A 14,258-nucleotide genomic window follows, 5' to 3' on the forward strand; every position below is an offset into this window, starting at 1 on the left:
TTCATACCTGCAGAAAAGAATAGGCACTGAACCCTGAACATAAACAGAAGTTACCATTTATCTTCTACATCAAATTAATCATTATTACTTCTCTATGTTGTACAACCACACTTATGTTTACGTAAGAAGCACAGATTGAGAGGACACCAATGAATGAAGGCTTTACAGTTCCTGCAGAATTTCTTTAGGCATTTCTGGTGGGTATATTCCATACTTCAGACAACAGAACCTTTTGAATGAAGAACATACAGGAACTCCTAGGAAACAAACGCACTCTTTGATGTACACACCTTTCATGTTCTGAAGTCTCAAAGTTTTGAATTTCAGTACTTCAAGGTGACCTAGCCATAGCAGGTGAGAGCATCATCAGCATTTTTTAGTTTGTATGCCCTGAGTCAGTAGGAGTAGTGAATATTCTTGCATTTACGTTACATTACAAAATACAAGACCATCAAATCCTTCAATTCCAAGTAATTTCTAAATGATTTTTTTTTTTAATGATCCCAAGTCAAGTGTAACTGGTAACCACAAAATATGATAACACTGACATAAATTGTTATTCCATTTAAAATTTCATATTAGAACAATGGTCAAAATATTTCATTTACTTTGGGGTTAGGGTTTCATAAACCAAAAATGGAACCCACATTATTTTTCTTCAATAATATTAAATGCACCTCTGCTGGAATTAATGTATTTACAGCTATCCAGCACATCCTTGCAAAAATGCTGTTTGCTCTGAAGTGTGCAATGTCATGTTTATGGAACATTTATGATTACCTTCAGTGAGATAAGTCAATAAGGACAAACTGTGAGTCACAGATACAAATTCACCAATATTTGTTTTCTCCTTAGCACTGCAGAAAGGACTGCAAAAATTGAAACAACACTTAAGACATTTAAGATAGGAATTACTTTACAGTGTAAAGTTATTTACACTTCAAAAATGTGTAAATTACCAGTTCTACTCACTACTGGAATTAGCTACACCATTACCTTAACATCAAGAAATGAAAAAAAATGTAATGATCTTGCATGAAATAACATTGCATGAAGGAGATAATTTGAAATTGTGTGTTCCCCAAATCTCTACTAGTTACTGAAGAGTTCCCTTTTCTGTTTAATGAATAAAACTGCACAAGTTAAAGAACAAAAGTCTGTTGCAAAGAACAGTTTGCTTTAAATATTTATGATACCGATCACTGGTTTGCTTTACTAGTCAAACACAAGCAATATCATGCTCAAATGATGAATGTGGCACTGAGGAAAACTGAGTGAGGGAGGCAAAGCGATGAATTAAGAAAACTGCCACAAACACTTAGAAACATTCACAGGTTACAAATGGAATACAGGGGAGAAACCAGAGGTGAAAAAACAAAGATATTAAAAGCCAAAGAGGGAGTGGAAAAGTGAGCACGTTCCTATATGACTAGAGAAAACAATTAAAAACCGATACAGGTGCTTGCACCAACTGCCCTTGCACTCTGAGGAATTTCTCTCCAAAGTCCTTCTTCCACATTTTCACCAAGTCTTTTCTTTCTAGGATAATGTTGCTTAAAGACAGGAAAGGACAACACTCAAATTGGAGACTAATTTTTCCACAGAAGCATCTTGTAGAGTGTTCCCTGCTCTCCTAATCCTGCCTTCCAAAACCAAGAAGTTCTATGTCAACACTGCATCATGTTCTATCAATGCTCCAGACCGAGTCCAGAATTTTAAGTTGATTTTGTCTTAAGAAACAGCAGTGCTTTGGAGAAATCTTTATTACATAGTAAGTGAGCCAGTTTACTAATTTAGTATGACTTCTGTTTTTCCAACAATATTTCTCTGTTTATTACTTCCGCTATATGAAGTTTCATTACCCAATTTTAATTAACAGCAAATAAGTCACTCCTTTAATTTCTATTTTAACAACTGTACTTTCAGACATGAACACGTATCTGTACCAAGGAGGATATTTTCAATCAACTGAATAAAGGAATTGCACTGTTTCTTAAAGTAAAAATTTTAAAATCAAGTTTAAATTAACATTAGTAAATTAAGTTTACTTCACCTAAAAACAAGAAATCCTGACTGTGCTATACAGTGTGACCTGATAGGTAATCCCAGGAGGTTGCACAAGGCAGGTTTAGATTGCATATTAGGAAGAACTTTTTTCCACAGAGACGGCAGTCAAGCATTGCAACAGGCTTCCCATAGAGTCACTACTCCCGGAGTGGGTTTAAGAGGCATACAGACATGGCACTAAGGAATAGGGTTTAGAGAAAGGACTTAGAAGGTAAGACTGATGGTAGACTCAATGATCTTGAAGGCCTTTTACAACCTAGATGGTTCAACAGTGCCACAGTTTTAATTCATACATGCCAAGAGAGACTTATATCCTCCTCCCTCTGCCCCAGTCAAATTAAGATGCTAAGGCCTAGATGGTATCTGCAGAAATAAAAAAAAAGCCAACTAAACAATTAAAAATACAGTAAATTGGCAAAGTAAATTAGTAGCCAGAAAGACGAAGGAAGATTAGACAGAGTTGGAATTAGGTCTTTTCAGGTCCCTTTCAATCCAAGCCAATACATGGCTCCATGATCTTCAGATGAATGGACTTCAACATGGAGAAATGCTAATAAAAAGCTATCTGTTGGATGGATCATGAGATCTTAATTTCTTAATCTGCATTTTCCAATTCTGCTAACCTGTGTTCCTTCAACCAGGCCATCTACTTGCTTAAAATAACCACACAGCAAAGAAAGAAGAGAGAGACAGCCTCACTTACAGCTTTCATTACTCTGTAGTGGAAAGCTCATTACTAGATAGGTTTCACTACCAGTGATACAGTCACATCAATAATTATTTACTAATTCTTCTCCGAAATCTACATTAGTAGATTTCCCTATGATTTTTATTTACCTTCAAGATCAAAGCTTGAAGATATCCTGTGAAGGGGGAAACTGATTTCTTTCCTGTCCTACTTGAAATATAAGGCTTGATCAGGAACATAAGTTACTGTAGTATAACCTGCAATCATAATATATTCTGCAAGCACACTTATTCAAGAGATATAGCATTTAGAACTGCAGACCTTGAGCTGCTCCTAACATATGCTCCTATACCCTGCATGACTTTGTACATCATCCTAGAGGCAGCCCTGCTTGCTGTGCTGTGATAGATACGGGTGCCCTCTGCTGTCTATGCCTCTCCTAGACAGCACAGCTAGGATGCAGTTTTTGTCATACAGTTGAGTTACATACTATGTAAAGTATGAAAAGGGGAAAATAACTTTATTCAAACAGTGCACATAAAGTTAAACAATCTTGTCCTGGAGCTACTCTCGGTGCTAAACAGGAGTTGGACTTTGCATATACACTACTATGATCCATCTTTCCACTCTGTTACCCTTAAAATGTCTATTCTGATTAAAACGTTGAAGTTTCCAGTGCCTGCCATAATTGTAACTTCAACCAAGAGCACCTTTTAGCTAAATTAATTCTCCTGTAATAACACTGTGCTCAAGAATGTCCTGCAATCTATTCTGCCCACAAATTTCAAGTATGCCATCAGTACCAAGAGTGTGTGGGAAGGGCCTGGGGTTAAACAAAAGCCATGAAATTTGTGAGCTGAAATTCTCCAAGCTTTATATGGTCTAATCAGAAGAATTTATTTACTTTCTGCTTCTCTCAATATTGGTGCTGGTATTTATTTACTTTTGCAAATTTGCCTTTAAGAACTAAGAAGGTTAACGATTAAGTTCTCCATATAAAAACAAAAATTATCCTGGAGTTATTCCATCAGTCTTTCAATAAAGCAGTAACAGATGGCAGCACTTCTTTTAAGTGATCCTACATTCACAGAGTTTTCTGCAATTCAGCTCTCCACATGACCTTCCTGACAAATTTTCAAAAATATACACAATCACAACTAGCACAAGACGAATGGAGACAGGCAGAAGAGCCTATTCTACCACACAGTAGAAGAAAGCACAGTGAGAAATCTCATAACGTGAAGCTGAACCTAGCAAATCACTTGTTGCTGTCTGCATTGACAAAGTAATGATGTGTGTTAGAAAGGTGACAAGTTCCATAACCACTGATTCAATTCAGTCACTGTATACTCAGGACCTCAGTTCAAATACAGAGGCAAAAAAAAAAAAGTCAACTTGTTTTGGAAGTCAGATGAACAGAGTTTGAGGCTTTGTTTCTCAGAGCAGAAACAAGTAAAACCAGCACCACCCTGCACAAGAAGAGGTCGGAATCGCAGCTGTATTAACAACAACCTTTGGCAAGGTGCATCTATCAGATTAAATCCATTATGGAAACAAGCAAATGATGCTTTGTTGAGGTGGTATCAACACTGTTAGAGTCATAAAAGAAATCTACAGTGTAATGATATTGGCCCCACTATATGCAGATGATAGTTAATTTCTTCTACAGGATAACATGCCATTCAGAACCATTTCCCTAAATTAGATATACCACAGAGCTAGAGATTCAATCCATCAGTAAGGCTATTTCTACTGAAATTTTAATAAAAGCTGCTATCACTCACGCTAATTATCTCCTTATGCTACCTGATTTTTTTTCTAGTAACTTACAACTCAAAGACCTGAAGAGCTTCTATTAACAGTGAAGAGCAATATTACCTTCTGAAAAATAGAATTTGAGACCAATTATTACTCAGAACTGATTTTTTTTTTTTCTTTGAGACTAGTAACAGTTCAGACAGCTATAAAATGAAATGCAGATCCATGCTTTTCCCTGTTCACTTCATAAAAGTGGCAGTCATGCAGCAAATTTTGAAAATTAAAGAAACAGGATTAGAAAACACAAAATTGACACATGGCCTTTAGGGATACAGAATACTTACAGTTATAATTAATTTTTTAGTGTGACCAGATTTAAAAACTGACTGTGGAATTCTGGAAGCTGCTTCTCATTTTCTCTGTTCAAATATAGCAATTCTAGTCACAAATGAAAGAAGACTTAGCATTCAGTCCAAAATGAAAACTACTTCAACACATTAAAGCGTGTATCTATAAAACAGCTTAGCAAGAAGTTACAATTTAACAAAGGTGTAACGCAGCCCTGACCCAACCACAACAAAGCAGACTATTCTTCTACCATAACAACATCCAGCATGAGGGAGGCTTCAGTCTGGCCTTCCACATCTCTACTGACGACACAAGTATGACCTTGGAGAGTGTCCTCTGCTTGTTAGACTACACTGAGCTTAGAGCATTCACAGCAGCCATTTCCCCAGTTCTTCTAGTCACCAGCAATGCTCTCCCAAGCGAGAAGTCACATTAATGAAACTCAGAATGCCCAGCAAGATGCAGAGTTAACACTCATATTTGTACATCAGTACTGATAAGCATTCAAGTAAGTTCTGCACAGGAACAGGCAAGATGTGCTCCTCCTAGGCAAGTCAGTTCTAGAAGAGATTTAGTATTAAACTCGATTACCTGAAGCACCAGGAATAGGCTTCGTTTCAAGATTAACACAATCAAAATAAAGAGCTACTGAGACAAAGAAAATACATGCACAAATTCCAAATACATAATTTACAACACAGTATTTCAAAACCACAGTATAAGAATTGTTTAATCTTATTAATTTGTTATTTGTAATATGAAATATCTTTACAGAGTTGAATGCTTTCCTCACAAATACAAGCCACACCTACCCACTTTCATGATTTTCCCCAACAGGTCTGAATTCATTTTCAGTCAAAACTGTAAGCAAATATAAGCTATAAAGGCAGCAGCAGAACATCAGAATGCTATGTCATGAGAAAGAAAAATTAATGTTAAAAATTGAGGCTGCAGTTCAATGCAACAAGGCAAAGTATTAATACATGCAGTAAATGCAAGAAAAATTAAAATCCTACAGAGCAGATGCAATACCTGCCCTAGCACTTGTACTAAATGCCAGCTCCTTATCTTTTGCTCTAGACATTCTTTCTTCCATTGCAGGAATTACCCTTTCCAAGAGTGACCTCTTAGACATTTCTACATGGTATGTGTGTGAGTAACCAAATTCTGCTTACAAAAGCTTTTTTTTTTTTAATTATTAAAAAATAGTTTAAATAATAAAACACATTTATATTTTATAGCACCTTAAAACAACAGCAAAATTAAGTGAATTTTAAATTTCTAATGAATATTGCATTCTTTTAAAAACTAAATAATTCAGCATTTTCAGAGGCTGAAATTTATTTTTTCTATTTTATGCTACAATTGAATGACCTATAATTTATTATTCCAGCATCATTCAGCTTTTTTTTTTTTTTTTTCCTAAGAATCACTCCTTTCCCAAAATTTTAAAGAGTTATCCAAAAGGGCATTCAGTAACCTATTGCTGATGGTGCAGGGGAAGCTATCACGCATTCATTTTGTAATTCCAGATGCTAAGTTAATTAAAGAAATAACTATATGTACATGGGTACATACAAGTTATCACGTATTTCCTGCAACTAATATGAAGATACAGCTGGGAGATGAATTTAATGAGGTCCATGTTCTCTTAGAAACTTAGCTGATACTACAGCATGTCTAAATTACTCCCCTAACAGCTGAGAAGTAAAATGAGCAATGCTCTTTCCTCTCCACTCCGGGTAGGTCAATTCTTATGTGGGCACTGCTGCCACCTCGTGGCCAACCAGCTGTACTTTGCATTTTGCTGATACTGCACTGCTCAGTAAGCTACCTCTCCTAAAAGAAGCTGTTTTTCAGCTTTCTATTCCAACTGCTTATAGCTGAAACTTCACCACCGATTTCTCAAGTTGCCTCCACCTAAAAGAAGAACTAGAAGGAACTCAAAGGACTCAGATCCTGCTGACAGCCTCTTTCTAGCAAGGACACCAGAGAGAGATATTCACAAATGCAAGAGAAAGAAGTGCCAGTTCAGTACACAGCTAAGTAAACAAAAATCCTACAATATCCCTAAAATTTGTGTACCAGCAAAGGCTGCAATAGTTCACAGAGTCACAGAATTGCTCAGGTTGGAAGAGAAGTTCAAGATCATCAAGTTCAACCACAACCAAACCATACTACCCTAACTCTAACAGCCCACCACTAAATTATGTCCCTGAGCACCACATCCGAACAGTTTTTGAACACATTCAGGGATGGTGACTCAAACACCTGCCTAGGGAGTCTATTCCAGTGCTTAACAACCCTTTCTGTAAAAAAGTCTTTTCTGATATTCAACCTATCCTCCCTTGGCACAACTTGAGGCGATTTCCCCTCATCCTGTCACCTGTTACCAGTGAGAAGAGACCAACCCTGCTCTTGCTGTAAGCACCTTTCAGATATTGGAAAAGAGCCAATAAGGTCTCTCCTAGCCTTAGCCTACTTGTCCCCAGACTAAACAGTCTCAGTTCCTTCAGTCACTTCTCATAGGGCATATTCTCCACGCTCTTCACAAGCCTTGTTGCCCTTCTTTGGACCTGCACCAGCACCTCAGTGCCCTTTCTGTATTGAGGTGCCCAAAACTGAACATGGTACTCGAGGTGAGGCCTCACCAGTGCCAAGTACAGGGGCAGGATCACTTCCCTAGTCCTGCTCACTACAGCATTCCTGATACAAGCCAGGATGCCATTGGCCTTCTTAGCCACCTGGGCACACTGCTGGCTCATATTCAGCTGACTGTCCATCAGTACACCAAGCTGTCAGGCAGCTTTCCAGCCTCTCCTGTCCAGGCCAGTAGGGTTGCCTGTGGTTATTGTGACCAAAATGCAGGACCCAACACTTGGCCCTATTGAAACTCATACGGTTTGCCTTGGCCCATCGACCCAGTCTATGAGGTCCCCCTGTGTAGTGCCTTACTATCCTCCAGCAGATCAAGGTATCATCTGCTTACCATGAGTTCACTCAATCCCCTCATGGAGATCACTGATAAAGATGTTAAATAGGGGTGGCCCCAGTACCAAGCCCTGGGGGACATCACTAGTGACTGGCCATCAACTGGATTTCACTCCACTGACCACAACTCTTTGGTCCCAGCCATCCAGCAAAAATATTTCACTCAGCAAATTGTACACCCATCCAAACCCCAGGCAGCCAGCTTCTCCATGAGGGTGCTGTGGGGGACAGCATCAAAGACTTTACTGAAATCCAGATAGACCACATTGACAGCCTTACCTTCATCCATGAAGGAGGTCATTTTGTCACAGAATGAAATCAAGTTTGTCAAGAAGGATCTACCATTCATGAACCCATGCTGACTGGGCCTGATGTCTTGGTTGACTTTTAACTGATCCATGGTAGATCTTGAGATTATCTGTCCCATAACCTTCTCTGACACCAATGTGAGACTGATAGGTTTGTAGCTACCATGATCATCTTTCCAGCCCTTTTTGAAGATGGGCATCACATTTATCAGTTCCTTTCTGAAAATATTCTCCATAAAACGTCTTCTTAAAAAGACTGCTTTTTGAAAGATGGACAGAGAACACTGTCCTGTTATCTGCAGAAGTTTTAGCAATTTCGGCAGTGTCCTCATGCTGGAGCAATACTGTCTGTTTAACTAGTGTTAAGTATAATTTCTGACAGATTATAAATAGAAGTTAAAATTCTTTCCTGTTTATTAGCTCTTATGAACAGCTTCTGCCTTCAATACTTAAGTTTTAAAATACTTACCTGTTCAGAATTTTTTAATTCTGTTGCACCTTACCTGGTAAACTTATTTACACAAGTACCAAAGGTGCAACAAAAATATCAACGTATGTCATAGCTGTGCATTTAACTCAGACTCTGGAGTAAGGCTTCACAGGTCCAAGTAACTCAAGAAATCTCTTGTCAAGTTTGACTCTGACTTCCATATATTTGAATGCAACATTTAAAATAATACAGAGAAAAAGGTAATCCCCAATAAATACTATTTACAATATCTTCATTCTTTCTTTAGATAATGAAATAAACACATGTTCTGCAGTTTATGAACCTACATGGGCATTGTTCTGTCTCTTGCCAGCTGCATAATCATGTCACCTGTATATTTCTAAAAGCGAGTGGGGAAAAAAGACAATTTGGGTGATATATATTTTGACAACTCTCATGAGGAAGTCTAAACAACACAAAGCTTACTGGGGAACAATAAACTGCAGAAACTATTCATCAACAGAATCTATGAAGGAGTGCATAAGAAAACAGCTTAGACAACTAAAATCTAAGGCAATTATACAGTCCCCACCTTCGTTTGCAATCCAGTCAAGAGAGATGAAAACACTCACCTTTTTTGCTCTTTGTGCTATATTAGGCGTTCTAGTGAGAAGCTTTTCAATCAGGTATTCTCTGTTCTGCAAAAATCAACATTTGGTAAGTTAAAAAAAAAATCAATACAGGGGGAAAAAAATCATGTAGATTTTAAGGCAGAGCAAAATTTACTTGTAGGGTTAAACGTTTTACCTTGGCTTTCTGGAAAAATTTGCATTTTAAAAGTTCTGCTGCTGTGGGCCTGAAAGATCAATAATATATTAGAACAGGAAACAAAGATCCCTCTCAGTGAATACAGTACAGGGCGTTAGTTAAATCGTATGTCTCTAATACTTTTGAATTAGTACTGTATGAATGGGGAAATGAATGGCAATAGCTACTAAACTAATTCACACATACTTACCTACCATACATGAAAAAATTAAGTTTCCCTATGGCAAAGATACCAAAAAAAAAAAACAAATATATCAGTACCTAAGTTGCCAACGTTTGCCTTTTTTCTTTTAACAGAAATGCATTATACCCTTAAAACAAACAAGCAAGCAAATTTGAAAAAAAAAAAAAAAGTCAGGCTACGTGCTTCCTGAAATGACTCAATAAATGTAACTAAACTTTGCTCTAGAGCAATGAAAGGGTGATTGTATTTTTAAAGACAGTAGCATTGATACCTGTTAATTGAATTCTTTTATTTCAGTGATGCAAACAGGTATTAACTGTACTGACACTATTAACATGCTGCATAAACTAGAAAGTTATCAGGAACATTTTAGAACTAAACAAACATCAAATCAACTGTTGTATGGTCAAAACCTAGACGTTTCAACTTCATTTGCAGTTCTGTTCAATCTTTTGGTTTGAAACTAGATGATCTTTGAGATCCTTCTCAACCCAGGCCATTCTATGATTCTTCTGATTGTGTTCAAGTTTATATTTTTGACATTTCCAACAGACTTTCAGAATCTTTCAGCTACTGAAATGATGATCCCAATAAAAGGTTTTACTGCCCTCTAGCCTCATGGATCTAAAGCTACATACCCAGACAAAACCGTAATATGGTGCTGAAAAAGACCATGGAGAGAAAAAAAACAACTTAAAAACCACCAGTTTACTCATTTTTTTGGGTGGTTTTTTTTTTTTTTTTTTTTTGCTTTTTTGTTTGTTTGGGTTTTTGGGGGGGGGGGGGGGTGCTTTTGTTTTTAATACTACTAGGAACACAGAACCTTACTAATTTTGGGGTGTGGCTACACTTAGGGAAGCTGGAGTCTCCAAGATTCATAATTTCTGAACAAACGGAAGCAATATTAGCTAGCTTTTCATTTGAACTACAGCAGGACAGTGGATACAAATGAGATTAGATAAGAAAGGAGAAAACTTTCCTACAGAACGTTCTGACAAGGAAGAAAAATCTGAACTGCTGTATTTCTTTGAGGTCACATCTGATAAGGAAGTGAAGAAAACAGGAATAGTACAAAGAACTGTTCACTCCTGCTAGAAATAGTGAAACTACTTGAATCATCAACAGTAAGCATCCTGTGTAGTCAATTACAGTAGTTCCACGAGAATTTGTTTTGCTTCCACTCTGAAGTAAGTGACTCTAAAATAAAGGAGTTCTTATTAGTGACAATGTGTTGACCACCATCCTTAGTTGTATTCCACATATAACCCTTAGATGGATAAAATGAAGGGGAGCCTTTTAAGAACCAATTCCTATGTCAAATTTTGAAACTTCTGCCTCAAATCAACTTCAAACTTTATGGTAAGTTTTAGTGATCCAGCACCATCATATCTCATTAAAAGGAATACCTGCAGTTAAAAACTAGATTCTTGGTCTTATCCAAACTAGTGTCCTCCATTGCTTCATCATTCCTTGTGCAAAACACTTCTGAACAGGTCTGAAAGTACTTTCTTGGCTTGTTACCCACACTGGTTTAAGCAGTGAATTATAGCCAGAGACTGTTAACCAACATTCTTTGCACTGAAGAGAAAAATTTTCATGCACAGATGCCCAAAAGAAACATCATTGTCTGAGAGATAATGCAATGCTAGGCATCTAATTTAACAGAATGAGCAAGTACATCTTACACAACTGACATCACTACTGAAGTATCTCTATGCCAAATTAACTCCAGACTACAAAGAAACAAAAAATAGCAACAACCCTATAGCACAAGAATGCTCACTGTCACATTAAGAACAACTGGCACGTGGATCTCATCACCTACATGTGATGCTAACTGTTCCATTCAGATCAAACTTGAGTATGAAAATACTACATTCATGAGAACACTCATGTTTGAGCACTGATGTCAGATAACTCTGGGCATTCCTCTGCAAGGAAAAAAAGTCATTTTTAATTATTCATGTTTTCATACCAATTTAACCTTTCTCTGAAAATTACTGGATACGGGAAACTTAAAAGAAACTTCATAGAAGAGAATCACAGAATTACTTGGGTATCATGGGTTTAAGGATCATCTGTTCCAATCCCACTGCCATAGGCAGAGATGCTTTCCGCTAGGTCAGGTTGCATATGACCTTGAATACATCCAGGAAGGGAGCATCCAGAATTTCAATAAAAGATTATCCAGAACAAGATTTCATTCCTATATATGAGCAGCCAGTGAGTAGCAGTGCAAAGCATTAGGATTTGTTAATAAGACCATCAGTTGTAAAGAATGTGGGAAAGACTTTTCAAAGCAGAATTTGAAGGATTTCAAGAATAAGGATGGTGCTATGTAATTTTTATTCCTTTTCTTAATTACATATATTTTCTACTATTCCTGCTTCCATCTTTTCAGCATGACCACTACATATCCTGGGCTTAATGCTACACCAGCAAAGACCTACACACCCACTCAGTCATCAGTCTCTTCAGACCAATCTTTTTCCCCCAGATACGTCAGATATAAGTTTTTTAAAAAGCCATCTACTGAACACTCTTGGGAAATAATGTTATTCAATGTGCCTTCTCCACCTCCTCAGCAAAGAGGCTTATGAATATGGGTCTGCATAAAAACAAATGGAGGATAAATAAATTATTCACACTGGGAACCTGGTACCTCAGCAATAGTTTTTAAATAGATGGTTAACATTTCCATTATCCTGGCTATCCCATTTCACCAAATAAAGAAAAAAGCAGCAAAGAAAATAGCCTACAGTAACTTTAGAAACTCTAAACAAGCTAGGAGCATCCCATCTTAGGTTACAAAAATATCTCTTAATAAGTAATTTTCTATGGAGACATTTAAGTTAAAGGCAATACTGAGCGTAGTAATTTAGTACTTTCTTGTTCTAATTTTTAAAGGCCATGAGGTCATAATGTTTAGTTACCAATAGTTCTATCTGATCAACCTGAACAGTGTTGTTAAATTTATGGAAAATATCAAGATGTTTATCTTGCCTGAAATGGAAAAGATATAGAACATGGACTTTGATAACAGCAGGATATTTAAATACAAGCAAATGAGGTTAACAACTCCGAAGAAAACTTAAGCGACAATTCAAAGGCAATTTCTTCTCCCGAGATGAAGATGCTGACAGCTGATATTTGCAAAATCCAAACTGTACACTGGAGGGCAACAATATTTAAATAGAACTGTAAATAGTCACTATATTAAAAAAAGTTACACTGTACATGGCAATAAAGACCTACCTTTTGGAAGGATCTTTTTGAAGGCATAAAGAAATTAATTTTCTGAAGGATTTGCCATACTTTTTCATCATCTCCTTGTCTTCTACACCAGTTTCTAAAGTGGGAGGGTCATTTTGCAGCGTCAGCATTAACACCTACAGTAAACCCAAGAAAAATTACTGTAAGTAAAACCAAAACAGAAGATGTATAAATTCAGAGAGTAACTGTTCTTCAGAGTACACACATTTAGATATCTTGATTTACAATTAAAACAAAGTAGTGCTAAAACATCAAAATAGCATTTCTACACAATCCTCAGAGCAATTAGTGGTATAACTGTTATAAATAAATACATTTAAAAAGTCAAGAATGCAAACACCACTTTACAATTCTTCAAAGAAAAGAGAACATGTGGACTCCAAAATATTGAAAAAAAACTCTGCTTGGGTGTTGCAGCATCACTGGACATTGAATTTCTGAGAGGAGTGTGAACAGATAAGAGTGAAACAGAAGAGGAGTAGTAAGCAAGGTTGCTGCAATCAACATTTCTGCTGCACAAATTAAAAAATACACAACACTTGAGTGAAACACTGCAAGATTTAAAGTACTTCAGTCAGAAGCTTATGACAGTTTTACGCCTGAACAACAAAATATGTTTTGAGGCTGTTCTGATAATAAAATATCATATTCATTCTTTTATCAGTTATGTTAGACACTATTCTACACCATTCTTCACCTTTTCAGAAATAGTGCTGTGTACAGCAATTGCTATCAATTTAAGCATCTTAACATTACAGAACATGGTACATCTTCTCAATTTTGAACACTAGTAGTAGTTACCATAGCAATAAAAAACAGCCACAAGGTTTTTTGGTTGCTGCTTTGTTTGTTCACTGTGTTTTTCCAGTAGGCTTCCCTGAAAGGCAACACTGTCCAAGTTCTTCTTAAAGTAGCACAAAACTCATTTCAAGAAAGCCCTCAGTCACTATCTTTATCAGAACCAGTAAAAAAAATACATAAATCATTAACAAAATGATCAAACTGAGATGACAAATTTCATTTTTAAAGGGTAACTTAAATTCCAAACTTTCTGGTTTGACAAAACAAACAGCAACTTTCTCCTACTTTTAAAAAACAAGTATCAGATACCAGACTTGCAATTCCATATAATCACTGCCACACTTTACTGAAAACCTCTACATTGTACTATTGTAAAAGCCAATAGGCATAAAAACAGAATGAGGAAGCGCTGCCTTTATTGTCTTGGTTTCCTCTGAAGTGAATGAAATACAAAGTAAATACTAGTAACAAAGGCCCAAAGCCTAGTTTTCTAGGTCTTCTCCTTGTACATCACTGCCCTCATGCAGCTGCCTATAGATCCTTGCCACCATTTACAAAATTGGCCTATCTTTAGTCATTCCT

The 14,258-nt window shown here is 36.8% G+C and overlaps 1 protein-coding gene across 1 annotated transcript in view; it reads right to left on the bottom strand.

Moving 5' to 3' along the window:
- The window catches only part of STK39 (serine/threonine kinase 39), an 87,200-nt gene that overhangs the window by 47,851 nt on the left and 25,091 nt on the right, over positions 1–14,258 (bottom strand). Inside the window, 3 exon segments of the mRNA XM_048952335.1 lie at positions 9,223–9,288; positions 9,398–9,446; positions 12,858–12,991. Coding sequence (XP_048808292.1) covers positions 9,223–9,288; positions 9,398–9,446; positions 12,858–12,991 — 249 coding nt within the window.

The sequence above is a fragment of the Lagopus muta genome, chromosome 8, assembly GCF_023343835.1.
Source record: "Lagopus muta isolate bLagMut1 chromosome 8, bLagMut1 primary, whole genome shotgun sequence".
Lineage (NCBI taxonomy): Eukaryota > Metazoa > Chordata > Aves > Galliformes > Phasianidae > Lagopus > Lagopus muta.